Below are 25,712 nucleotides of genomic sequence, written 5' to 3'. Positions count from 1 at the left end.
TGCTTTTTTCTTTTTTTGTTTTTAGTCATAGATGGATCTGTCCTTAAAAGTGACACAAGGCAGAGATTGGCGAAGGAGCGCCGAGAAGAAAAGAAAAGACAACAAGATGGTATATTTTAGATTTTTAAAAAATAATCAGAATGAGTGAATTTTCTTGTAAGGTTATGTATTTCCAGAGTCGTTTTGCTTACTTTTCCTGATCTGTTTATATCATAGATTACATTTTTCCTAGGATGTATTATATTGGATTCAATGATTATACTAAGTAAGATAAAGAAGGCCCAAGAAAAATATTTGATTAAATTGTTTAATTTTTGAAGTAGTAAATTCTGTTACCTCCAATTTTCTGAAAACTAAAATATGAGGGGCGCCTGGGTGGCGCAGTCGGTTAAGCGTCCGACTTCAGCCAGGTCACGATCTCGCGGTCCGTGAGTTCGAGCCCCGCATCGGGCTCTGGGCTGATGGCTCGGAGCCTGGAGCCTGTTTCCGATTCTGTGTCTCCCTCTCTCTCTGCCCCTCGCCCGTTCATGCTGTCTCTCTCTGTCCCAAAAATAAATAAACGTTGAAAGAAAAAAAAAAAACTAAAATATGAAAATTTCAACATTTGTAGAAACCAGAGGAATGGGATTTCAATAAAAATGACCCTAAAAAGGAAAATGAAGTTGCTAATAATCCTAACATACACTTCTTAAGTGTAAATTAGAATCTCAAAGAATATCCTTCTACAACTTAAGGGACTGCTTTTTCAACTGCATTTTTCTCTGATCTTTGAAATCCCCTGACAAAACTTGTGCTCAGCTTCATTCAAATGGATATCATTTGTCTTTGTTTTAATGAGGAGCGGTTTCTTCCTGTAGCTCTTCAGAAGAATATTTTAGAACTGCATAGATGCTCTCCAGGCTTTAGTGATGGGAAATTTGAAGTAGGAAAACATCATGCTGTTCATAATGTGGTACATGACCAAATCCATGATTGTACAACTGGCATGCTGAGTGTGGTCTGCATAGATGAGGCCTTTGAAAGCAGTTTCCTAAGAGAATGAACAAAAACATGCTGCCTATATGTTTTCTTTTTATTTCTTATTTTAATGTATATAGCAGGTTAATCTGGTGGGGCTTAACCTTGGCTCAAATCAGCAGAAATACCACATGAAAGAAAATATTTGTTTTTAATTTGGAATCTTAGTTTGGACAGGATATGAGTGGTCATCTAAGCCGTCTCAGTTCTCTGGAGTTAAATGAACACCCAGGGGAAATACTTTAGTGGCCGTTCTCTTACACTCACATAATCTTTTGTTATTAGCATAGGTTATGTTATTTTTAAGAGAAGGAGCTATATTACCTTTTTCTTTCTTGCGTATAATGTGGAAAAGTTAAATATTTGCTTGGCTCTTAACACCTTGAAAATGTATTTGGAATATTTCAGCCAACAAAGAAACACAACTGCTTGAAAAAGAAAGGAAGTCCAGGATCCAGTATGAAAAACTGATGGAAGAGAAACAACGAAAGCTGAAAGAACAGAAAGAAAAGGATGAACAGCGGAGAATATCCGCAGAAGAAAAAAGGAAACAAAAATCACAGGAGGAAAGGGTATGTATTTTTGTAGCCTGTTAATCAGATGACACACTGTGTTGCCCGGCACCGGACCACTTTTTTCTTAGCCCTTCTGCCTTTACTGCCCCCTCCCCTGCCAAAGGAACCATCTCCAGTTCTCGCTGCTTCCCTTCAGTGGTAGAGCCTCTTGTCCCTGTCGTGTGAGACCCCTGAGTTTAGAACCACTAGCTGATGTAAAAGACGAGTCTTGCAGGCCCGGGAAGAGAGCCCTTCCACTCTCCCTGACTGACCCTTCCTTCCACTGAGACTCTGGAATTTGTCCTGATAGGCTCCCCATCGTACTTCTCGTGGCGGCTCCTCTGACTGCTTGAGTGCAGGCCAGTCCGAGGGGAAGCACACTTCCCATCCGGCCTCCCCTGTCTTTTCTCCTGTGTGCCCCCCCCCTTCCTCATCACGCGTCCCCTGCAGTCCCGCTCTTTCCCCTGCCATTCTGTAGTCCTGCTGCTCTCTTGACCTTTCTGGACTCTTGGTGTCTGGCACCCTGTGGGTATGAGTCATTGCCTTAGTAACGCCCTCTATTTCCCCCTCTGTCCCACTTCAGTCAATTTGTCTTTTATTGTCCGTACTTGGGCATCTGGCTACCTGTCTTGTTCTGCCTGATTCTCTCTGACATCAGATTTTCCTCCTGGAGGGTAACTGCACTGCTTTACTCTGAGGATCCTTGACTTCTTGTGAATCTGGCATGTTCTCTGGGAAACCATTCTTTTTCTTGCTGGCATTCTCTCTTTTTCTTTCTTCCAGTGATGCTCAAGTGTCCCTAAATCTTAGTCTGTCTTCTGGTTCTCCATCTGACCTTTTTCTGCCTGAGGTGCCTCACTTTTCTTTCCTCTTTCTTTGTCTTAGCTTTTCTCTCTTTTTGTCTCCCTGTCTTTGGGCTTTCTGCCTATTCTCTCTATATGTGTGTTTTTATCTCCCCCTCTTTTCTTCTGTTGCCCTAATTTAAAGTTGTCTTTTTCTGTCCTTTCTTTTTGGTTCCATTTGTCCCCATGACGCTTCTTCTCTGTGGTGCTCATGTTCCCTCCTTGTGAAGCACAAGGTTGCTCTCACATGCCTCAGCCCCTGCCCCATCTGTGGACCTTCCTTATTCTGGAACTGTTCCCGTGCCATTTCTTCCCCATCCATGGTCCACTCACTACCACTTCTCTGTCTTCTGAACTGTTTTCTGTGGTTGTTTATGCTCTTTTTTTCCATATTCCAGAGTATTTGATGAATTCTCCTTCAGAATTTCTATCACTCTCCATCTTCCTCTCTGAAAGAGCTCCTTAATTTGCTTCTGTGGTAAAGAAAAGGAAGGACAGGGATAGATTTGAGCTAAGAGACTGAAAGAAGGTAGAATAGAAAACTGCAGAGTGGGGGAGGGTCCCTGGAGGAGAGAGACTCCCAGGGACTTAGAGAAAAAAAGATCATCTTAGAGAAAGAGGAACCTCAGAGAGATCCCAGAGAAAAGAGAATGTAACATAATGGCACTGCAGAGGGGGAGGGAGCCAGAGCTGTGGCAGGAGGAAACAGGAGGAAGGACCAGGAGAAAAGGGACAAAAGAGAATCAACCTCACAAAACTAGTTGGGGGGTGGGTGGCGAGGCAGTTCCCGTGAACAGAGCAAGAAGAAGGAACCCTTGGACACTGAGCAGCCTGCAGGTAGAAAAAGAGAATAATTCCTTAGAGCAGGGAGAAAACCCAGACTCCACGGTGCTGAGGGAGGGGTAAGTGTGGACAGACATAGGAGCCAGGACAGGAGCTTAAGTAGGAGCCACAGATGCAACTGGAACCGGAAAGCACAGAGAGCTAGTGCGTTTGGAAGCAGGGGATAGAATTCTCAACAATCAGTGATGTTTGAATAATATAAGACAGATTATGGTTTTTAGTGTTTATTACACTTTCTGGGTTTCTGGTAATTTGAGGCAATTTTCTGTTAGAAAATACCATTTTAAAATATTGCCACTAGATACATTTTATTTTAAGAATTGCAATTGCTTTTCTCCTCAGGGGATATGGGTGAGTCTGCATTTTCCTAGTATGTTGATCTTTTCCCTCAGAGAAACGGTGGGGGCATTATAAGAATGATGTTGCTATGAAACGGTTGTTGTCAGGGAATAATACAAAGCCTCCTGGCCCTGCAGTTGATTTGTTTACCTGAGTACAGTCCATGGTTTGTTACAGCACAAAATTATCTGAGAAAGGAAAACCATGCATGGCTGTGGGGTTGTTTTGTCACAGTGTGGTGTTTACATTTGAAAAGCTGTTCTCCTGAGCAGCTCGATTAAAGTTGAGGTCAAGGGGCACCTGGCTGGCTCAGTCATAAGAGCATGAGCTCCACATTGGGTGTAGAGATTACTCAAATAAAGAAAAATAAAGTTGAGGTCCAGACAAACACCTTGATTATCTTTTTTTAACTTTATTGAGGGATGCCTGGGTGGCTCAGTCAGTTAAGCATCCGACTCTTGATTTTGGCTCAGGTCATGATCTCAAGATTTGTGAGTTCAAGCACCACGTCAGGCTCCGTGCTGACAGTGCGGAGCCTGCTTGGGATCCTCTCCCTCTCTCTCTGCCTCTCCCTTGCTCTCTCTCTCAAAATAAATACACTTAAAAAAAACTATTGATTAACACTAGAACTGAAGATCTTAGAAATGTGGGTATTATAGATGACTCTGGCATAGATTTCACTTATATGTATATTAGTTGATTTTTTTTCTGCCTCATTCTACAAAGAATTTAAGGTTATATATATATTTTAAATTAAGTTTATTTATTTTGAGAGCGTGTGTGTGTATGCACGAATCGGGGCAGGGGGCCGGCAGGGGGAGAGAATCCTAACCAGGCTCTGGTTTGCCAGCACAGAAGCCAACGTGGGGCTCAGTCCCAGGGACTGTGAGATCATGACCTGAGCCCACATCAAGAGTTGGACGCTTAACCGACTAAGCCACCTAGGTGCCCCTCCCAATATTTTTAACTTTTACCTGATGTCCCCTAAAATTTTGCTTGATACAAAAATTTGGTGATGGGATGGTTTTATAATACGTAAAAAATTGTTGGTGTTTAATTTAAATAGGAGAGATTCAAAGCCGATGTCTACCGTACACTGGAACGGAGCAATCGTGTTGATCATCGTCAAAAAAGATGGTCGTGGGAAGGCCCTACAACCGTGAACCCTGAGACTAAAAATGGTAATTAATACAGCTGTTAAACTTGAAGTTCATTCAGGTTCATATTTGGATATTGGCTATTGCTACAAGGTGGCTTTACAACAAGATTTTGAACTTTGTATCCCAAATGAAAATACTGCCATGTACTCTTTGGTGTGCACAATAAATTTATATTGTAAGATTGCAAAAGAAATTTCATTATCGTTTTATCCATTATATCTAAAATCTTACCACTTAAATTTGTTATCTCTGGAAAAATGATTAATAATAAAGCTTTATACAACTTTATCCAATGCATATTTTAAAAGTAAATTGCCCCATTTACTATTGAGGGTACTGTACATTTTCCTAAAAATGGGCATAATTTTAGTTTCATAAAACTTAAATCTCTATCATGTATAAGGAATGACCATGAATATTGTGCACCTAATTAATGCACGTCTATACTCGATAGAACTACATCATGAACTCACTTTGTTTCAGCTAATGATGCTTCTTTTAAATCTGAGTACAGTAAATATTATATCTTTTCTCAGCTAATAAACGTTCTGTATCTACTGAAAAACTTGAACAAGAGATTGCCGGTTTACACAAACAAATGCCTATGTCATCTGCAGGTGTTCAGAATTCTGTTGCCAAGAGTAAGTAGTTATTTCACGTGTTCCACAGAATTTTAAACCAATGAAATCAATTCTTTATGTATTTTTTTACAGTACTACTTATCCTTTAGACTGTAGAACATTTAAATTTATTTCAGAAGAGCACCACCTTGTTTTACAGTAGATAGCGATGGTCATTACAGTTTTGGATTTTCATCAGTATTAATCCTTATTTCATGATTTACATATGAATTGTCAGATGGCTTTGTTGGTCTCAGGTAGCCCAAACTACAACATATTTTGACTAAAAGACATTGCCGGTAAGTGGCACAATAATTTGTTATAAAAGTAATTCATATTCTGCCAAACCAGTAAATGAAATTGTTTTTCCTAGAGAGTAGCTAAACTAGTTATTCATTTTCCATTAAGTTTCATGAATATCACCTCATGTAAGGACAATGTTAGCATATATACTCCAACAGACAGGTTGATCTGCTTCACATATATTTGTTATGCATGACAACCTTGTAAACTTGACAGGCAAGTATAATTACCTTCCTGGTTTTATAATTAATACCCCAGGAAATTCAGTGCTTTTCACTCTATCATGCTTGTTTATGGTTTATATTTTGGTCTTTTGATAGATGGATCATGATGTTGAAATTGTACATTTCAATAATAAGCTCATGTTTTCCTCCAAAGCAAATAAAGTGATACCCATGTTTAAGGGGAGAAGCATTGCTAAGCTCCACTTTACAGCTGTTCGCAGTGCTAAGGTGGTGTTCTTTAAAAGAAAACAAAGTTATCTAGTATGACTACTTCAAATACCTTTTGCTTCTCGTGTTTTTCTTTTAAAAAAATCTTACCTGAGTGTGTGTCAGTGACCATTTCTGGCTTGTTGCACATGGTGCTCCTCACTGATAATTGAAATGGATTAGGCAGCCATACCCATCAATCAAAAAAAAAATCCTTTCCAGTGACAGAAACAGAAGTGACTTTGGCAGGAAAAAGACATGGCAAACATATTACATCTTCCCACTTTTGTGCCTTATGAATTTAAAAAATGCATAATTATGGTCTGAATTCAAAAATCTTTCTTTTGTTTTATTAGATACCTTGACCTATTTTTGAGCAATGCTATAAAATTCCAGTACAGCAAAAAGATTCTGGATCTCATTAAAGTATTATTAATTGTAGCAGTAGTTAACCTAGTGGAAAAGATTTCCATTTTTATCCAGATATTACAGTTTTAAAATGTTGAAAAGGATTTTTGTTTTGTTCATACTTACATTATGTTATTTATACTTTTAGGACTCCTAATTTCTAACCATGAGCTTGAGACGTCTTTTGTCGTTTGTCAGTCTGTGGTTATCATATTTTCTCTCATAATGGTCTAACAAAAGTTGATCCACTTAACACCCTAACTCTTGATAGGCTTTCCCAGAGCACTTGTGTGTAGCCTGGGTTCATTCGTAGATTAACGTGGGAAGGTTTTCTCTAGTACCTTCCTCGTCATATACTAAATTTATTATTCCTTAGTTCAATCATTGCAGTGTCATATACTTTCATTTTAATATATCTTAATTGGTTCACAAGCATTGACTCTGTTTTACTATCTAATTGCTCTGAGGAGTTAGCAAATATTTCTTCCACAGACACATATGCCATTTTTTTTCAATTTTTTTTTTAACGTTTATTTATTTTTGAGACAGAGACAGAGCATGAACGGGGGAGGGTCAGAGAGAGAGGGAGACACAGAATCTGAAACAGGCTCCAGGCTCTGAGCAGTCAGCACAGAGCCTGACACGGGGCTCGAACTCACGGACCGTGAGATCATGACCTGAGCTGAAGTCGGACGCTCAACCGACTGAGCCACCCAGGCGCCCCACGTATGCCATTTTTAATATGTGCAAACACTAGTATGCTTTCATTAATAGGTTTAGTTGATGTATCAATGAGACTTGTAATGAGGAGGAACAGGTGATGACTTTCAAGGTAATAATTAGTTAAATCGCACTGAAGGAGCAATTCCAAGTAACTTTTTAGATGATTTCTTTACTAGTTTTTAATACAAGAAGGTGTGTGTAGAAGATACTTTTGTGAAATAACTTACTTAAAGGTACAGTATATTGCACACTCTGAGATGATGAATGTTGTGATTAATGATGCCAGGGAAAATAAACCCAGTATTGGCGGTGGCTTACCTTTGTAAAAATCTCTTCAGATTGGAATGAAACCTGTTTGATCCAGAGAGACGAACATTTCAAACTCAAATTAAGTTCATACTGTAATAACCTGTAATGTTTTAAATAGCCCTGTTTTAAAGCTTGGCTGACTCAAATTGTCTGTTTTTCTTCTGCCACTTGCTGACTCAGTAACTGTTCACACTATCTTGTCATTTCTTGTGATATGATGGTAAAGGATATGTGATTTAATCACACGATTGAATCGATTATACCTCTGGATCGTGCTGTTCAGTTACATTATCAGTTCACGGATTTTCAAATGATGCTACGTTGTCAATATGTACAGGTCCCCGATTTAGTTTACAGGTTCCCAAAAGAGGTTATTCTTAAAATTTTTTAAATGTTTATTTCTGAGAGAGAGACAGAGCACCAACAGGGGAGGGGCAGAGAGAGAGGGAGACCCAGAATCCGAAGCAGGCTCTAGGCTCTGAGCTGTCAGCACAGAGCCCCATGCGGGGCTTGAACCCACAAACCGTGAGATCATGACCTGAGTCAAAACCAAGAGTCAGATGGTTAACTGACTGAGCCACCCAGGAAACCCAAGAAGTTATTCTTTAAACAGACATTCCTCAGTATTCTGAGCCAGAACATTTCAAGTGAAATGGAAAAGTGTCTACACAAAGCATGTTTTTCATTAGGTTGCTAAAATTGCGACATCTATGCCAAATGTTAACGATCATTTTTAAAAAGTTTAAAGCCATAATCATTATAACTAAAGTATACATTACTTTAGTAACAGATGTCATGGATTGTGTCTAAAATTTAAAATGAATGTTTCGAATTTGGGAATATTGATCTTGTCAGGTAGTATTAGACATTTTCCTCTTAATTTTTACTGTTTTTTTTTTCTAAATACTTTTATTTCAGATAACTTAGAGTAAATTAGTTTTAAGGTTGGGGATGTAGAATCTCTACATAAGATTTGAAATTTAAATAAATTCTTATAAGCAAGAGTAAAGAAGATAAAAAATGTTTGAAAAGAGGAGTTGACTCCTAAAATAACATAATTATAAAATTATTATATATAATATATATATAATATATAATTAAAATTGTAATTATAAATAATTATAAAATTATAAAATAATTTATAAAAAGTAATTTTCTTTTGCCCTTGATCTCCAGAAACAACAGAAAAGAGAAGTTCGTCTTTGAATAGAAGATCTAACAAACTGCAGTCACCTATGGAAACAGAAAAAGTAGAAGAAAAACCAGGTGGTTAGTTATTTTGTTTTTAATTTTTTTTAATATTTATTTCTGAGAGAGAGAGAGAGAGAGAGAGACAGACAGAGCACGAGGAGGGAAGGGGCAGAGACAGAGAGACAGAATCCAAAGCAGGCTCCAGGCTCTGAGCTGTCAGCACAGAGCCCGACGTGAGGCTTGAACTCACCAACCACGAGATCGTGACCTGAGCCGAAGTCAGACACTTAACCAACTGAGCCACCCAGGTGCTCCCAAGTACCAGTCTTAAATAGTGGCTTAAAAGAGATCTGTTTATGTCAACATTTCGTTGCTTGAGAAGTTGTTCCTAAAACTGGAAGCCAAAATATCCCTTAACATTTGGCTGAAGCCAAGAGTCTGTCTTTAAATGAAATGTGTAATTCTGCCATCATGTGAGCAGGAGGTCTGTAATGAAGCTGAGAGACTAGATCGCAGAGTGTTGGTGTAGGTATGGATTTGTGTCGGAGGACTTGATGCTCTTCAAATACTTGATGAGTCTGCGTTTAGAAGTTCTAAGTATTGGCCATAATTTGAACTTAAAAGCTTTGTTCTGTTGCTTCATGGCATTACTCACATCTAACCTTTGTACATGTTTGAACTGCTGATTATTATACAAAAAAATTCATACTTATTACTGAAGTACTTCTTTATTTAAAGTTTCTTTCTAATACCTTTCCTCTCCTTTTGTCTGTCAAACACAATTGTTGCTTTTTGTTTCTACCAAACCATTCCCTTACAGAATGCTCTCCAGTTTGTTGATTAGGGTCAAATCCCATTATAACAAATGCCATTGTCACAGGGATGTTTATGAACATAAAAATTTATTGGAGCAAGATATCTAGAAGATGCACTTTTAACAGAAGAATTCAGTCAGTCCCTTGGAGCTTTTGGCAATGAATCTGACCAGAGTAGGATTGTCAGTGGCAGATATGTGTGGGAATCCATGTCAAAGGCGTTTTGCGTGATAGACATATGCGAGCTCCTCTGCAGAGGCTCCATATGTTGGCTAGGACTCTGTTAAGTATGCTACCTAGATTTCTTCACTGGGGTTATTATGTATCCTGGGGGCCTTTGGTTCCTTACTCAGTGCTCTCTTCCCCAGCAAGGCAGTTCTCTCTCGTTGCCTCTACTTCCAGGCTGGGCAAGTTCTCATTTGCAGCAGTTCACGTTGCTCTTTGTTGCTTTGCATTTATTTGTGAGACCTCAACTATGTCTCTTCTCCTCATTCAGCTCGTCACCAGCATACCAGTCTTCGGGAGAATAATTTAATCAGCCGCCTGCTGGTCCCAACGAAAGCTTCAATAGCCAGGAGCAAAAGCGCTGCTTCATTGTTGGTCCCTGGAAAAGAAACCCCAGGTAATAGGCATAGGGCAGAAAGCCTGAAAGTGTTAGTATTTGCACTTAAAAAGCAGGTTGTATCATTTAATTGGTTGCAGTAAGGCATAAACGTAATTTGAATCAGTGGTTTCCAAATGACTGATTTTACCCAACAGTTTTATATTGCATGTTTATTTTATGCCTTCTAGCCTGGTAGATTAGTTATCTGGGTAATGGGCAATTTATAGGATGAGATAGGTAATTACGGTGGTTGTTACACTTTTACATGATTTTTTAAAAGATTTTTTAAAGTGATCTTTACACCCAACATAGGGGGCTCGAACTTAGAACCCCGAGGTCGAGGGTGGCATGCTCTTCCAACTGAGCCAGCCAGGCACCCCTAAGTTTTTAAAAGCTCTGTGGGTTTCTCAACCTGTGCTTAAATGTGTCACAGCACCGTAAGAAGTACTGGATGTTAAAATATCTGGAAACTTACAATATAGAGGGAGAAAGTTTTCTACCTCACCCAACTTTTTTTCCTAAAATATGGAAGAGTAACACTGATCTGCTCTTTAGCTTTTAATTAAGGACATAAAGATTGTTAGTAAAGTAAGAACAGTCTTCAGGCTTAGGTGGATTTTCTCACTTGCAGGTCACGTAAAGTGTCAGACATGCCTGTGGAGGGTAAAATGCACTGTTCCCATCATTCTTTTCTTTCTTTTTTCCTTCACTTTTTTTCCCCAGAATTTACCCCAGCACCTTTGTTTTTTTCTTCTGTTGTTATTCATATGATTAGTAAAATAAATCAGAATGCTGTCATAGACTTTCTGGTAGTGCAGCTTTAGTTCTTTTGGTTCCAATTTCTGAATTTGTTTATGCCTCATTATAGGATGTCAGATTATTTTCTGCCACTCTCCCTCCAGTCTACTGTAAGATATTTCTTTTATTGCTTTTATTTTTGTTTAATATTTTACTTCCATTGAAAATGCAGTATCTTATCTTAAATTTCTATAGCTAATAGAAATCTAGTTATTACATTTAATATATTTTCTTAGTGCAAACTGTCAATGTTAAATCATGTGACTGTTTAGGTACATACAATATGTAAATATAATACTTTTTCCACCAAAATGAGGGCCTAAAAACATTTAACTTAGTCACATTTTTTATTCATGAGTCGTCAGTCTTTGGTAATTTGTTCTATTTTGGTTATTTGATGAGATCATGTAAAAGTTTACAGAGGAAGTGACAGATTTACCAAGTCTTAAGAAAGCTATCACCAAATACTTTTTAAAAAACAGTTACTTTTTGGGGTGCGGGTGCCTGGGCAGCTCAGTTGGTTGAAGCATCTGACTCTTGATTTCAGCTCAGGTCGTCATCTCACGGTTTGTAATTTTGAGCCCCGCTTGGGATTCTCTCTTTCCCTCTCTCTGCCCCTTCCCTGCTCATGCTCTCTCTCTCTCTCTCAAAATAAATAAAACTAAAAAATTTAAAAACAATATTTACTTTATTAATCAAGCAATGCATATTTAGTGTAGAGAAAATTTTAAATATAATTTACTATTATCCCAATAGCCCACTCATGACTGAATATTTGTTTATATATTTTCTTCACAAGATAGGGTTATAATCTGCTTTTGTTTAATCTGGATATATATCCTTTTCTATGTCCAGAAATTGTATATTAATACTCTGAATGACTGTCAGTATTATCTAAATTTCCTGTTGAATATTCGGATTATAGTTCTCATTGTTTCAATATTATCAATAATGCTATAATAAGTAACCCTTATTGCATACATTTTCATATCTGATTTTTTTTCTTAAGGATAGACCTAGAAGTGAAATTGTGGCAACAAAGACTATGAACTTTGTAATGGCTTTTGATACATTATTGCCCCAATCCCCCCTACCGGGAACATGTGCAAATCCACGACCTCACCAGCAGTGTGGGGCTGCCTCTTTCCCAGCGTTGCTATTACCACTTTCCACCTTCTTTGCTGGTACCGAGTATTACCATTTTTATCCATTTATTAGGCAGAAAATATTTAGATTGCGAAATCTGGAAGAGACCTTGAAAATCCAGCCCGTTCTGATTAATGTGTTATTATAGTTTTTATTATGGGTGAGAAAATGCTCTTTTTATATTATATTCCAAAATAGCCATATATAGAATTTCTTGCATAATCACTTGTAATCGTAAGATCCCTGGCCCTGGTTAAGTTGTTTTAGATTACTTTTAAAAAGTGTTGGACATCTTGTAATGTTTTATGAAAATCACTCAACCGTAGTATGATTAAATGAGAAATGGCAGGGAGCCTGGGTGGCTCAGTCAGTTAAGCATCCTACTCTTGATTTCGGTTCAGGTCGTGATCTCACGGTTCGTGGGTTCCAGCATCGCGTCTGACTCCACGCTAACAGCATGGAGCCTGCTTGGGTTTCTCTCTCTCTGGCCCTCCCTTGCTCATGCGCATGCTCTCACTCTTGCTCTCGCTCTCAAACTTAAAAAAAAAAAGATAAATAGCTTATTGCAAACATCAACTTGGGAGACGCGTCTTCTTCATCTATAGTAGACTGTTGCTTTCACGACGCCTCTTGATGGTGGCACTTCTGAAGTACCAACTTTGTGATACTTTTGTCCTGTGTCTGTGATCCATTTCGCTAAATGCTTCTGTGTTGGGCGTAATCCCTGCAGTTTCCTAATAAACACGGTCTCTTTTCTCTCTTCCTGTTCTTCTACTGTTAACAAGGTGTGTTTCTGCCTTGTTGTCAGGTTGCTAAGTGTAGAGAATTTCATTCTGCCCTCATTCACCCACAGGCAACCGCTATCCTGTACTACAGTATGTGACCACGCCCCTGCGTGGCCATAGCAGTGATGAATTGAAGAATACCATAGTGCTTCGCAAGTCAGCAATGGCTGTGCCTCCCCAGGAGAAAGTGGGAGCACTCCCCAAGGCGAAGGTGGAAGCGCCCCCCAAGGCGAGCACGAGTATGGAAGTGGCCTCCAATGTGAATGTGGGAGCGATCCCCAAGGTGAGTGTGGAAGTGGACCCCGAGGTGAACATGGAGGCGGCCCCCGAGGTGAATGAAGCAACCCCCCAGGCAAGCATGGAAGGGTCCCCTGAAGGGAGTGTGGAAGCATCAGTTCAAGCAGGTGCGGAAGCACTCCCTGATAGCATGGAAACATCCCTGGAAGTGAGCGTGGACATGTCCCTCGAGGTGAGCGTGGACCCATCCCCCGAGGTGAGCATGGACTCGTCTCTCGAGATGAGCACGGATGCGTCCCCTGATGGGAGCATGCAAGTGTCATCTGAAGCAAGCGTGGAGGCATCTACCAAGGCTGGTATGGCAGCGTCCCCCAAGGCTAGTGTGGAAACGCTCCCCGAAGAGAGTGTGGAAGCATCCCCCGAGGCCTTCCTGGAGGTGAGCGTGGAAACCTCTTCCAAGGTGAAAGTGAGAGATTTTCCACAGGTTTATTAAGTGCCTTTTATTGCCCAATTTTCTGTTAAAATCTGTGTATTTAGTTGTGTAGGTCATGATAGGTCACGTTTCACAACATAAGCAAGTTCTTAGATAGTATTCTGCAATAAAATCAGTTATATAGGATAAGCCACTTTAATGATTTAAAATGATGATACTCGTTGTACCAGTTTCCCCTCAAAGCTGGAATATTAGTTTTTAGTAGAAAGGAGGAAGTATAACTGTTACAGGAACTATTTCTAAACTGAAGAAAAGTTCAAGAAGAAATATTACAAACCTTTAATTAGGATTTAGAAATAGAATCAGGTTTTGAAGGGAAAGATTTGTTTTTAATTATTTCTGTGAACTTCTTGAAATTCGTAATCTGAATTGTTAGTCTAGAAGAACATATCTGTGTGTAATTCTCATGCTTGAAAAGCTCCTTTTAAGGAGCTAAAATTGTATTATATGTTCAAGGTATGTTGGTCTTAAAAAGGCAAGCCAGCTGCAGAAAGGTAAATGCTGATCTCTTAATCTGACTGTATTGGCTCTGTTCAGAAACCAGAAATGGACAAACAGGCCTCCAACCCTGGTACAAAGAAGCGCCCATCGTCACACATACCATGTTATAAATGGCCATCTTCTCCTGCAAGTGGGCGGCGCCCACCCTCTCCCATCAGTGTTAAGTAAGTAGCTTAATTGCAACTGTTCCTGATAGGTGTTTTACCAGGATAAATGTCACATCAGTGTTTCATAAAGGAAATAATGGTAGTATGCATTGTAAATAGGAAAAAATCTTCAAAAATGGACTGACTTCTGTTAGAAAATATCTCCTAGTACTAAGACATTATATTTTATGAAATGGCACATTATAAACTAATGTGTTTACTTTATTTGTACACATATCTACTACAAAACCGTATCCAACTTCCCCCACTAATGGTTACTTTTTCTCAGCAGGCAAATGCAGAAGAATCGCCCCCCGTCCCCATCACCTGTCAGGTCAAAACAGTCACAACCTTCCCTTTGTTACAAAGTAATTCCTGTTCAGCATAACCTACTTGTGCAAAATGTGTTAGGTACTCTTGGAAAGAAAAGAGAAGCAGTTCCTAAAACCACTAGCAGCTCTGAAGCTGTGAGCCAAAAGCAGACGGTCTGTGAAGGTAAGTTCCTTCACTGAGAAGTTTATTTTGGCAACACGGGAAGTCTTAAGGTAGTTAGAAATGGTCACCTTTGTTTTATTCCCCAATTCTGAGAACTTTAGGATGTAAGCTTTCTTTTGATGAAGAGAATTTAGCCAGTCATTGGCACACTGCTTACTTTTCCTTGCCAGAGCTTCTTCCCCCCCACCCCCTTGTTGCGGAAAATCCATTTTTGGAACTAATGTTAAAAGTACTGATTAGATGAGTGCATTGCTGTAGGTGATCCCTAGGGGTCCCTTCCAGCTCTGATAGTGGATGGTTCTGTGAATGGCCCTAAGGTATTGTCCATCTTTGGGGAGAGCACATCTGGCCATATGTGGCTGAGTGGATTTCCATCAGGAGCTGAAGGTCCGTTTCCACACATACACCATAACGTGTCTGAGCAGTATGTGGGTTCCTAAAAGTCCCATGTTGGCATTTTGCCTGTGACATGTTCTTAATGTCCATAGACATTATTTTATTTTATTTTATTTTACTTTGTTTTTTTGCCATTATTTAATTTTAAGTACACTAGTAAATTTTGCTTTTTGAAGGAATTCCACAGTGATTTCTTTATGACAGGAATAATAATTTTATTGCAAATTATTCATTCCTGATGTCTTAAGATCCTCATTTTCATATGTTATTTACTCATTTATTTTTAAAGTGATTTATTTTGAGAGAGTGAGAGCGCTTGGGAGGGGCAGAAAGAGGAGGAGAGAGAGAGAATCCCAGTGTGGGGATTCGAGAGAATCTCATGAACCACGAGATCTTGACCTGAGCTGAAATCAAGAGTCAGATGCTTAACTGACTGATCCATCCAGGCACACCCCAATATGTGATTTATTTAAAATAGTCATCACATGGGGCACCTGGGTGGCTCAGTTGGTTGAGCATCCAGCTTCAGCTCAGGTCATGATCTCACAGTTTGTGGGTTTGAGCCCCGCGTCGGGCTCTGTGCTGACAGCTCGGAGCCTGCTTCTGATTCTGTGTCTCCCCCTCTCTCTGCTCCTCCCCCGCTCATGCGCTGTCTCTCTCTGTCTCCTTCAAAAATAAATAAAAACATCAAAAACAATTAAAAAAAATAGTCATCACACGGACTGAAACATTACAGCATGCCCCCATGTGGTCACCTTATTTTACTGATAGTCTTGGTTTCTTTGGTTATGTAGTTAGCCACTTTATGACCAATCAAATATAATAATTCACTATTACCAACATTCATTTAAACAGTAGTTATTTAGTGAAAATTATGCACAAATTTCAAAATGTATGCTGGGTATGTTCTTGTCTAGTCAAGTATTTGTATACTTCATATAGACTGGGCATAAGTTTGTCTTCCTCTGTGTTCAGTGCGTCTTAATCTTTTTTCCCATAGGGTCATTTTAGTTAGGTCACTCTCAAAACAGCTAAACCAAAGTGGGAGTACATTATTTTGGAGCAAGGGGATGTTAAAAAGAAACAGACTGCTACTTCTGTTATTGGGAACGGGATTGAGGTTTTGAACAAAATCTGTTCTTTTGATCACTTACTTACAGATTGCATGTTATTGATAAAATCTGGACCATGTATATATTGAGTTTTTAATATTGTTGGTTGTCTCGCACCTCTTTATTGGGCTTAGAGGTATGAAGTTCCCTAAGCTAACTGTTTTGCATGTTGTGTTGATTTCAACTAGAGCCTAGTAGTAAAAGCACACCAGGGACTATGAATGCTGAGGAGGCAACAAAAATTTTGGCAGAGAAACGGCGCCTTGCTCGTGAACAAAGAGAAAAAGAAGAAAGACTACAAAAGGAAACAGAGGAAAGGTAGGTACCCTCAGGTTAAATGTATTATAAATAATATGAAAAATCAACGAGTAACTGACTTTTTCTTTACTGTGAATCAGAAGTGACTCCTTGCCTTCAGAACAAATGTGGGAAGCCTGTCTAGCAGAGAGGATGCTGGTGTGTAGGTAGATGGTATAGTTGTCCTTAGTATCTGTGCATCATGTGTCATTAAGTTGTACTGTAAAGATGCTTGAGACCAGAACTTGTGTCGGGGTCCCATATCTCGGCAGGAACACCGGGGTGATCATGCCAGACTGTTTCGGTTGGCATTCATTGGAGTCCACCCCTTTGTTTCAAAACTCTTTTGTAACTTTAGAATTTGTAAGCCTGGAAAGTATACTTCCTCATGTTTTGCTAGAGGTGCTTTCCAGTGACCTTTGTGACGCCTGAATCTCCTCAGTCATTGCTGGAAGGCTTTCCTGTGAGCAGCAAACCTCATGTACAGTTGTGTTCATTCTGATTCCATCTCAAGGTTTCTTTACCCTCAGTCTTAGAGCGCAAGAGGGGGAAGGGCAGAGGGAGGGAGGGAGGGAGAGAGGGAGAGAATCTTAAGCAGGCTCCATACTCAGCGTGGAGCCTGATGTGGGGCTCGATCCTGTGACCCTGGGATCATGACCTGAGCCAAAAGCAAGAGTCAGATGCTCAACCAACTGAGCCACCCAGGCACCCCAGCCCTCACTCTTGAAGCTCACTTGATTTAGGGCTCTGGGATATAAACCTACCTACTGCCTGCGAAGAATAACTACAGTCCTGAGTTGTTTTTTAAGTGGTGAGTATTTGAAATGCAGTCACATGTGAATAGCAAAAACTGTTAACTGGAAGGCCATCATTCATCACTTCATGTAAACAGCTAATTTAACGTTTTAAAACCCCTGCGTACCCGTCATTGTGGATGGGGCTTTCCCCTGGGCACCACCAGACCCTCCTTTAAATTACATATGTGTAAATAAGGCCTTTTGGAGGGTCCCATGTGTCTAAAATAGTTAAGGAATGTTTTTCTTTCTCTCATTTTAGAATGCAGAGTGGCCCATTATTTGATAGAAATCTTTCTACTCCCAAGAGCTGGTTTCCCACATTTAAAAAGGGTGAAATTGGGCAAATTTTGTACAGTAACAACATAGAAAATGTAGCAAATCTGGTGTAAAAATGTAAGTTGTGTTCCTATACACAAGCAGTTCCACTATAAAAGTGCACGTCCAGGGTCACCTGGCTGACTCGGTGGAGCATGTGACTCTTAATTTCAGGGTCATTTCAAGCCCCGCGTTGGGTACAGAGGTGACTGAAAAGCATGTATTGCTGCAACCTCTGTGTGGTAGAGACCGAGACAAATACTAAGAATTGTTTAAATATCGTGTCATTAGGAAGGTGAAGGAAATGGCAGAGAAAGGAGTTGACACCCAAGGAGAAGAGTTCTCAAAACTCGAAGATGGACAAAGACGCGATGAAATGAAGAAAGGATGTACAGATCCGGAAGACCAGAAAGTGCTGCTACAGGTTTGCTGTATCCACTCTATTGGCGGGTGACCGGGTTCTAAAATTCAGTGGAAGCCCGAGGCAGCCTTTGTCCAAGAAAAGGGAGGACCAGATGCAGGCTTCTCTGGCTGCATTTTTCCAGCACAGTCTAGCCATTGCTTGGTGCTGCTGCAGGTCATTCTCAGCCACCCTTGGCACAATCCTAGAAGATTCTCCAAGTGCAACTGGAGCAGAAAGCAGCAAATTATAGATTAGTAGTGTTTTATTTTGTCTACATAAACAACATTGCAGCTTGGCTTCAGAAAATCAAATTGCTCACAGATTAAATGTCCTAAGTGAGTTTTTCTGACCCTGCATTCTGTGGCAACACTCACAGCCACACTCCAGACACACTTCCAGCACAGATGATAAAAAGTACGAATACCTCTAAAAGTTCAAAGCCCTCCATGGGGCGCCTGTGTGGCTCAGTGGGTTAAATGTCCAACTCTTGATTTCAGCTCAGGTCCTGATCTCATGGTTCATGGGATTGAGCCTCGTGTCAGTCTCTACACTGACAGTGAGGAGCCTGCTTGGGATTTTCTCACTCCCTGGCTCTCTGCCCCTCCCCCACTCAAGTGCATGCTCTCTCTCAAAATAAACTTTAACAAAATTTAGAAAAGAATAAAGTCCTCCAATTCTCCAATAATGTCTCACCCATGCAAATTCAAATCACTAGGTAAATAAATCCACAAACTGAGCTCAGACTGTACTCAGTTTGAACTATTAACATAGTCCACTTTATATTCCATTTTTAGCCTATCCCTTAGTAAAATCAGGTATATGTTACATAAATGATTGTGTGCGTTCGCATTCCTCAAGAACTACCTTTAAGGATCCTTTCGGTGCTTTTGAAAGGTGTAAGACTTTTCAGCTCCTGTTGCTGTGTTCATGGATAGCTACATAATCACATATTTTCAAACTATAGTGGCCTGGTAACCACTAATGATAACCATGGGGTCCTGGAGGGGACTGACATGGCTTCTAAATCCTCAAGATAATAGCCTAGTTTTGTGCATTTTAGCTAATGCTTTGAAAATTGGTAATTCATGAATGTTGTGCACATAGGTACTGTCAGTCAAAAGGTTACATGCTTTTATGCCAGATAACATTTTACTATTTAACTTTTTCAACTGATGTTCTTGGTTATCACTCATATATTGAGATCAAAATGGTATTTTTATACAAATTTTCTAGAAGGGGGACACCAAAATAAAAGCTGATGAGGAGGCTGACAAACGCAAGAAGGAGCACGAGAGAATTATGTTACAGAATTTGCAGGAGAGATTAGAAAGAAAAAAGGTACTCTTTCTGTTTTGGGAGTTTGGTTCTTTTTGGAAAAATGTTGGGCACATGATATCAAAACGTGTTCTTCAAAAATCACAAATAAGTGGTACGCTAGCCTCTGGTGGTTTTCCCACTAGAACTCTCTAATCCAAGGATCTCACCCTTCCTGCATAGAAGGGTCTTCTCTTACCATACCTCTCCATCATGGACCACTGGTGACCATTACAGTGACACCTCCATATTCACTGACCTCTGGAAACAGAGTTTGTTTGAATAGAATCACTCCAGTCATTGGGAGGGGTTGATGGAAGTTAGTGTCTTCTAAACTAGGCTAGAAATTGCAGCAGCTTGAGCAAAGGAAACAGAAGGGTGCAGGCTTCTCCGAAAGGCCAACACACAGGCTGTTTGTAAGGTAGGGCCTCCCTTTGTGCAACTTAATTGGCTCGTCTGGGAGCAGAGAAGGCCCCGGCCCAGGCTGCAAGGCCTCTGTTGAGAGGTGGAGGTCGCCCTGAGGAGGCCAGAGAGCTACAGTTCTCCTCACCTTCAGGGAAGGAAGTGTGCACCAGGGAGAAATTTCCCTCCTGGGTGTGTGCTCTTTCCAGCAAGAAAGTTCTGATAGTGTCGCATCAGTGAGTGGGGTGCAGTCTTTTCATTAATATCTGCTTCACTCGTGGTCTATTCAGACTAAAGTACATTAAAAAGTCCTCACTGGTTTGCAGCAATACATGCTTAGTTTAAGTAATGGGTGTCTAAGTCTATGAACTTCGGAGTGAGAAGTCATTGGATCTGTGTGTTAGGATAGCTAGTACCCACTCAAGACATTTTCTGGACTGACTGAAACTGGGATTGGAAGGATTCTGGTGGCCGCCGTAGGGTCTCTTGTCTGCTAAGTCTGTGGCTTGGGAGCAGTCAACTGACACTGTCCACTTATGGGAAACAGAAGTCATCAACTTCTTCAGGACCACTGTTTTGTTTTTAATCTGTTTTCGTGTTGGAATTTTTATTTTCCTTTAGAGAATTGAGGAAATTATGAAGCGGACAAGAAAGACATATTCAAATACCTCCCAGGTAGTCTATGCGTTCCTGCCAGCGGTGCCTAAGACTTCCTGTTGCTTCACCTTCTTGCCGACTTTTTCATTCTTGCCAGTCTGGTGGTAATTAAAGTATCACACTCGCATGTCTCTGATTAAGTATTAAAGAGGTTGAGCATGTTCTCCTATCTTTAGCTGTCATGTTTTTTCTTGTGTGAGATGCTTATTCAGGTCTCTGCCCAAAACTTTTGGGTTGATTTGTCTTTTTCTCACTTGTAGTTCTTAAAATGTGGATGCCACTACTTTCTTGCATATATCTTCTCCCAGTTTATTTGTGGCGTGTCTTAATGCTGTCTTCTATTGGATAGAAGTTCTTAATTGGCACACTATTGAATCTATTAATATTTTTTGATGATTAATGGAGTCGAGTGCCTTTTCATCTGCTTTTTGGCCATTTGAAGATCTGCTTTGGTGAAGCGCCTTATCGAGTCCCTTGCCCATGTTTCTGTTTGGCGGCTGGCCTCTTTCTTACTGATGTGTAGGAGTTTTTACCTGCTCGAGTTATGAGCCCTGTCAATGTGTAGGTATTGCTGTAGTTCACCTCGTACTCTCAGAATGCCTTTTGCTGAACAGAAGTTCATTTTAGTGAGCTCAGATTCAGTGGGTTTTTTTTTCATTTATGGTAATTTTTTTCATTTATGGTATGCTTTTGGGGGGGTCTATCTCTATACCCCAGCATCCTGTCTTTTGATGCATCTAAGACCCCTTTCCTCCAGAGTCTGTGCCCTTTACCCTTTGTGCAACAAGATTGATATTTTGGTTGTTTACAGTTCCCCAGCATGGTCATCCATATCCTGAAAATTCAGAATAGAAATGTCATTTCTGGAAAGTGCAGGGAGTCACCATCTGAAAGATCATTTAGCCCACTGGCTCAAGCAGCAGCCAAGAACTTTTTTTAGTTATTTATCAATCGTCCCTTCCTTGGCTTAGTTAGGGCTCGGAGCACACAGAGAGGCCACATGCCAGCCCAAAGCATTGTTCCTTGGCTCCCACTCTTGAGTGTCTTTCCCTAACTGAAAGACACAACTAGGGCCACTCTTTGGGGCCAAAGAGTTTAGATTTTTTATCTCTTAATTAAAATTAGGCAGCAGTCCGGCATGAAATCTGTTTTCTTTGAAATAACCAAGTCAGGATAATGGAAGATTAGATGTAACCATGACTTCTTTTCTCATCGTAGGCTGCAGAAACATTCGGTGACAACACATACGAGGAGGACGAAGCAGATGATGAGGACGAGTCAGAAAGCGATGATGACTCCTTCGATGACCTACATCCATCAGGTTTGCTTGCCTTTTGAGTTCTGTTCGTCACCATTTAAGAGTTAACTGCCCGGTTCATCCAGGGGCTCCTCTGCTTCTGAGCTGTGTGGCTTTGGGCAACTTACTGAACCTCTCTGTACTCAGTCTTCCTACCTGAAAAAGGGGAAGTGAATGTTCTCTTCCTAGTGTAGCACGAGACTGCAATGGGATAATCCATGTAGTGCTAAGAGCACCTGACACGTAGGAAACTCTCAATAAAGGCTGCTACAGCAGCGACTGTTCTTGTTTTGCAGATTGTGCCATTACGGTGTAGGTGGTAGCTCGTAACTGAATGTGAGGGTTACGAGCATGTCACAGCTCAGGGCCTCACATGGCATCCATGACTGATGACAGGTGGAACGCCACTTTCCACCTCACTGAGAAAAATAGGATTCCTGTCGTGATCTGAGTGTTCTCTGAAATGTATGGCTGATTCCCTTCTGAGTAGGAACCACTTTATGGCAGCAGTACTAGGAACTTGAGAGAACACTGTTGTCCACGTTTTACCCCACAAGTGGATATGAACACGCAAGTCAGGCGTTCTGGGTACCAGGGATACAGACAGGAGGAGGTGTGGCCCCAGGAGAGCCTGTGGGAAGATAGACGTAGGAGCAGATGGTGACCCTGCCACAAGCTGGCCAGCCTGAATACGGTGAGCAGTAGGAGCAGGGCCAGGTGTAGGGTCAGCTCAGGGCGCTGAGGAAAGCTGAAGGTAGAGGGAGCCCTGGCATCAAGACTAAAAGAACAGGCGGGGTTGGCGAGGTGGGCAGTCAGGAGGAGGGGTAAGAAGCATGCTGCCTGCTGCCCTCTGCCCTCTGGCCTGTCTTGCCCGGCAGAGGAAAGAGGGCAAGTTCCTTAGAGGTGGCCCCTTTGTTGTTTGAGGCCAGAGTGGGCCTGTGTGCCGGGTGGCGGCTTACACCCCAGAATACTGCTGCATGGCTCTTCCTCCTGCCTTTATGTGGCCGGCCGTACTCCGGCCCGGCAGGATCATGGCCTTTGCCTCTTGTTGTCTGCATTGTTGAAACTCCAGTTTTAATCTTCTTCCTTTCTTTTTCCAAGCCTTTATAAATGGCATGGATTCATCCACAAAATTCAAAACACATTTTAAAAACATGAAGAAGAACACTCCCAAGCTGGTGTTTTTAGACGCCACTTCTGGCCAAGTCCATAGAGAGACAAAAACATTTTTTAATGGCGACATGAAAACCTTCAGACAAAAAAGTGCGAAAAACCCTTTGACTCAGGCGAAGGGTACCAGGTGAGTCCAGTGAGCCTATCAGAATACACTCGGTGGGAGTCCTACATGAGATTAGTGACTGAGGTCTTAGTTTGTACCAAGCACGGTGTCAAGCACTTCCAGAAACAAAGTAATCCCCACAGCAGCCTTGCTAGGCAAGGGTTATCATCTTCACTTTTACAGACGAGGAAACTGAGGCACGGAGAGATTACAGGTCTTAGTTGCCCAACATCCCACCGTTAAAGGGCAGAGCCCACATTCAAACTAGATGCATCTGACTCTAAGCTGTGCTTTTGTGCACACTGGTTAGCATTTTCTCATAAAATCAGGGAAGGGGGGGCACTGAGTGACTGCTGCATACCAGGCATCTTTTGCTGCTTATTTTAATTCTCATTGTGACTCTGAGTTCAGTATTGATGTCATTTTACATATGGGGAAACTGAGGGTCAGAAGTTTGGTTGGAAGAGTGGGAACAGATTCTTGGAAGGGAAGGCTCCCTGGGGATTCCCTAAAGAGACACTGAACCTTCAGGGCCCGTGGGAACACGATGGGCTGAGAGGCGCAGTGTCGGGCCAGCACGAGCGCTGGAGCTAGGAGAGCCACGTTCGTCCTCACTGCACTGCATGGTTGTGTCTCAGGTCAGAGTGAAGTAGGGATGGGGCTTCTGCATCCCTGCACATGCAGCTGCTCTTAGCCCTGCTTAGTGTTTGCTGAACCCTAGGACTTTGCAGGACACAATTTGGAAACCAGTGTGGTCTGTGATCTCCAGGGTCCCTTCCAGCCTTCCTATTCTAGGATTCTGAAGGTTAAGTTACTTCCAAGGCATTTCTTAGAAGTTAATTAAAGGATAAAGCTGCTTTCAGGACACAGCCTTGGTTCTGGGACAGTCAGGATTCTAACCCAAACCTCTCTTTCCAGACCGTCCAGCAAAAGAATGAGCAGCCGAGCAACAAAAACCAGAAAGGCAAGTGAAACCAGCAACACCATGGGACCTAACAAAAGTGTACATCCAGAGGCACAGGAGTGGATCTGTGACAAGATTGTTGACATCAGAGATGAGGCAGAGTCACTCATGTCCAGTATCCCTCCTGATAGCCGAAAATACCACCTGAAAGGTTCCATCACATTCCATCAAAGTCCCCAGATGCCTTTAGATGACGAGAAAAACAAATGTGTACCTCCTCTATTGGGTAAGGCCTCATCCTGTCTTCACACTGTTTGAAAGGCAGTTGGCCGTGAACCCTCCTGCTTTGGCTTTTCCAGGCCTTTCTTGGCATCTTGTAACTTCAGAGGTGAGACGGGAGACCGTGGTGGATCCAAACACTAGGTTGATCTCAAAGAACTTCCATTAAGTTGGTTTTGAGAGATGGGGCGCCTGGGTGCCTCAGTCGGTTAAGCATCAGACTTCGGCTTAGGTCACGATCTCACGGTTTGTGGGTTCGAGCCCCGTGTCAGGTTCTGCACTGATAGTGTAGAGCCTGCTTGGGATCCTCTCTCCCACTCTCTTTCTCTCTGCCCCTACCCCACTTGCACTTTTTCTCTCTCTCAAAATAAATAAATACACTTAAGAACTTAAAACGTTGGTTTTGAGAGGGTAGATAACTTGATTTTAGTTTTTATGCCCCGAATTTCCTATCAGACATATAAAATAGGTTCTTTTCAGCCCCCAGTCCACAAGCTGCTTTACAGCATACAGGTAACCATTTAGGGCAGAGGTTAGTGAGGCCTTTGGAATTAGTCTCTCTCTCACCCTGAATTTCCAAAACCAAAAGGCCTTTGCTTTTCTTTCCTCAAGAAGCTGTCTTTGAAATTGAGAGGCAGCTTGGGCCTATTTGGGAGTTGGAGTCATGGGGAGTATTTAGTACAAGGGCACCAGTGTGTCAGCAACTTGGATTGGGGAGGGGGTTGCCAAGGGTCCCGGGGCCCACCCCGAAGGGAGGCTGAGGCCCAGTGGCTGTGCAAGCAGCATCTTCTCTACTAATCTTTCTTTTCTTTTTCCCTCTGGTCAGACATGTAAACTTCGTGCAGCCCAGAGGAAGATTCATCCTCCGCTCTGGATTTCAATTGCTAGGCCCATCTCCCCACATTTCTCTGCCTCTGACTTGAACCTGGCCAAGAAAATGACCATCCAAGAAGGAGAAAAACATCAGTCACCTTAACACGTGTCTCAAAAGATGCGCATACCACCTTGATTCTTGCCCACAGCAAGGGTTTTGAGTAAAGACCTGTTTTTGTTTGTCTGTAGAAACCTCCGCTGTCTTGTTCTTGTTTTCCAGCCGGTATGTGTGAGTGTATACACCAAGGGTGCCTTTTTATCAAGTGGTAACTCTTGAGTTTCTAAACCAAGGAGTAATTTTCTCTCTTAAAATAATGCTTATTCTGTTTAACAGTTACATTACTTTAACAATTCAAAGCTGACATTTGATCTCCTAGACGACTTGATGGGGGGTGCGAGGAACTCAGGATTGCTCACAAGAGCTTTGCTAGATTGTTTATAATGAACCGGAGGTTGCAAAATATAGTTATAAGTTCCATGTTACCGTTATGTATGCTTTTAACTCTGCCATCACCGGAGTGCACAGGCCCCGGCACTCCCAAATGCCAGGGGTCCTAGAAAGTGTCGTCTTGGGACAGTTTAGCACCTTTCGTGCTTATCATCAGTCTTACCTTTTGAGTGCACGGG

At 41.4% G+C, this 25,712-nt stretch overlaps 1 protein-coding gene across 6 annotated transcripts in view; it reads left to right on the top strand.

Moving 5' to 3' along the window:
* Positions 1 to 25,277, top strand: part of MAP7D3 (MAP7 domain containing 3) — a 56,454-nt gene extending 31,177 nt beyond the window's left edge. For 2 of the 6 annotated variants that reach the window (XM_040468613.1, XM_040468610.1), the window contains 17 exons: positions 26 to 109; positions 1,426 to 1,589; positions 4,662 to 4,776; positions 5,292 to 5,396; positions 8,726 to 8,818; positions 10,052 to 10,177; positions 12,957 to 13,561; positions 14,156 to 14,283; positions 14,555 to 14,760; positions 16,457 to 16,586; positions 17,969 to 18,101; positions 19,314 to 19,418; positions 20,418 to 20,471; positions 21,672 to 21,774; positions 22,852 to 23,050; positions 23,948 to 23,993; positions 25,039 to 25,277. In XM_040468613.1, coding sequence (XP_040324547.1) covers positions 26 to 109; positions 1,426 to 1,589; positions 4,662 to 4,776; positions 5,292 to 5,396; positions 8,726 to 8,818; positions 10,052 to 10,177; positions 12,957 to 13,561; positions 14,156 to 14,283; positions 14,555 to 14,760; positions 16,457 to 16,586; positions 17,969 to 18,101; positions 19,314 to 19,418; positions 20,418 to 20,471; positions 21,672 to 21,774; positions 22,852 to 23,050; positions 23,948 to 23,993; positions 25,039 to 25,188 — 2,546 coding nt within the window. In that variant the 3' untranslated portion in view covers positions 25,189 to 25,277. Of the gene's footprint in view, positions 1 to 25; positions 110 to 1,425; positions 1,590 to 4,661; positions 4,777 to 5,291; positions 5,397 to 8,725; positions 8,819 to 10,051; positions 10,178 to 12,956; positions 13,562 to 14,155; positions 14,284 to 14,554; positions 14,761 to 16,456; positions 16,587 to 17,968; positions 18,102 to 19,313; positions 19,419 to 20,417; positions 20,472 to 21,671; positions 21,775 to 22,851; positions 23,051 to 23,947; positions 24,000 to 25,038 lie in introns of those variants that run through there. The other 4 variants (XM_040468611.1, XM_040468612.1, XM_040468614.1 and 1 more) reach the window with 4 other exon arrangements.
* Positions 25,278 to 25,712: the final 435 nt, after the last annotated feature.

The sequence above is a fragment of the Herpailurus yagouaroundi genome, unplaced genomic scaffold (genome assembly GCF_014898765.1).
Source record: "Herpailurus yagouaroundi ecotype Mexico unplaced genomic scaffold, PumYag 67702, whole genome shotgun sequence".
In the NCBI taxonomy this organism is placed as follows: Eukaryota; Metazoa; Chordata; class Mammalia; order Carnivora; family Felidae; genus Herpailurus; species Herpailurus yagouaroundi.
This window is presented reverse-complemented; position numbering and strand designations above follow the sequence as displayed.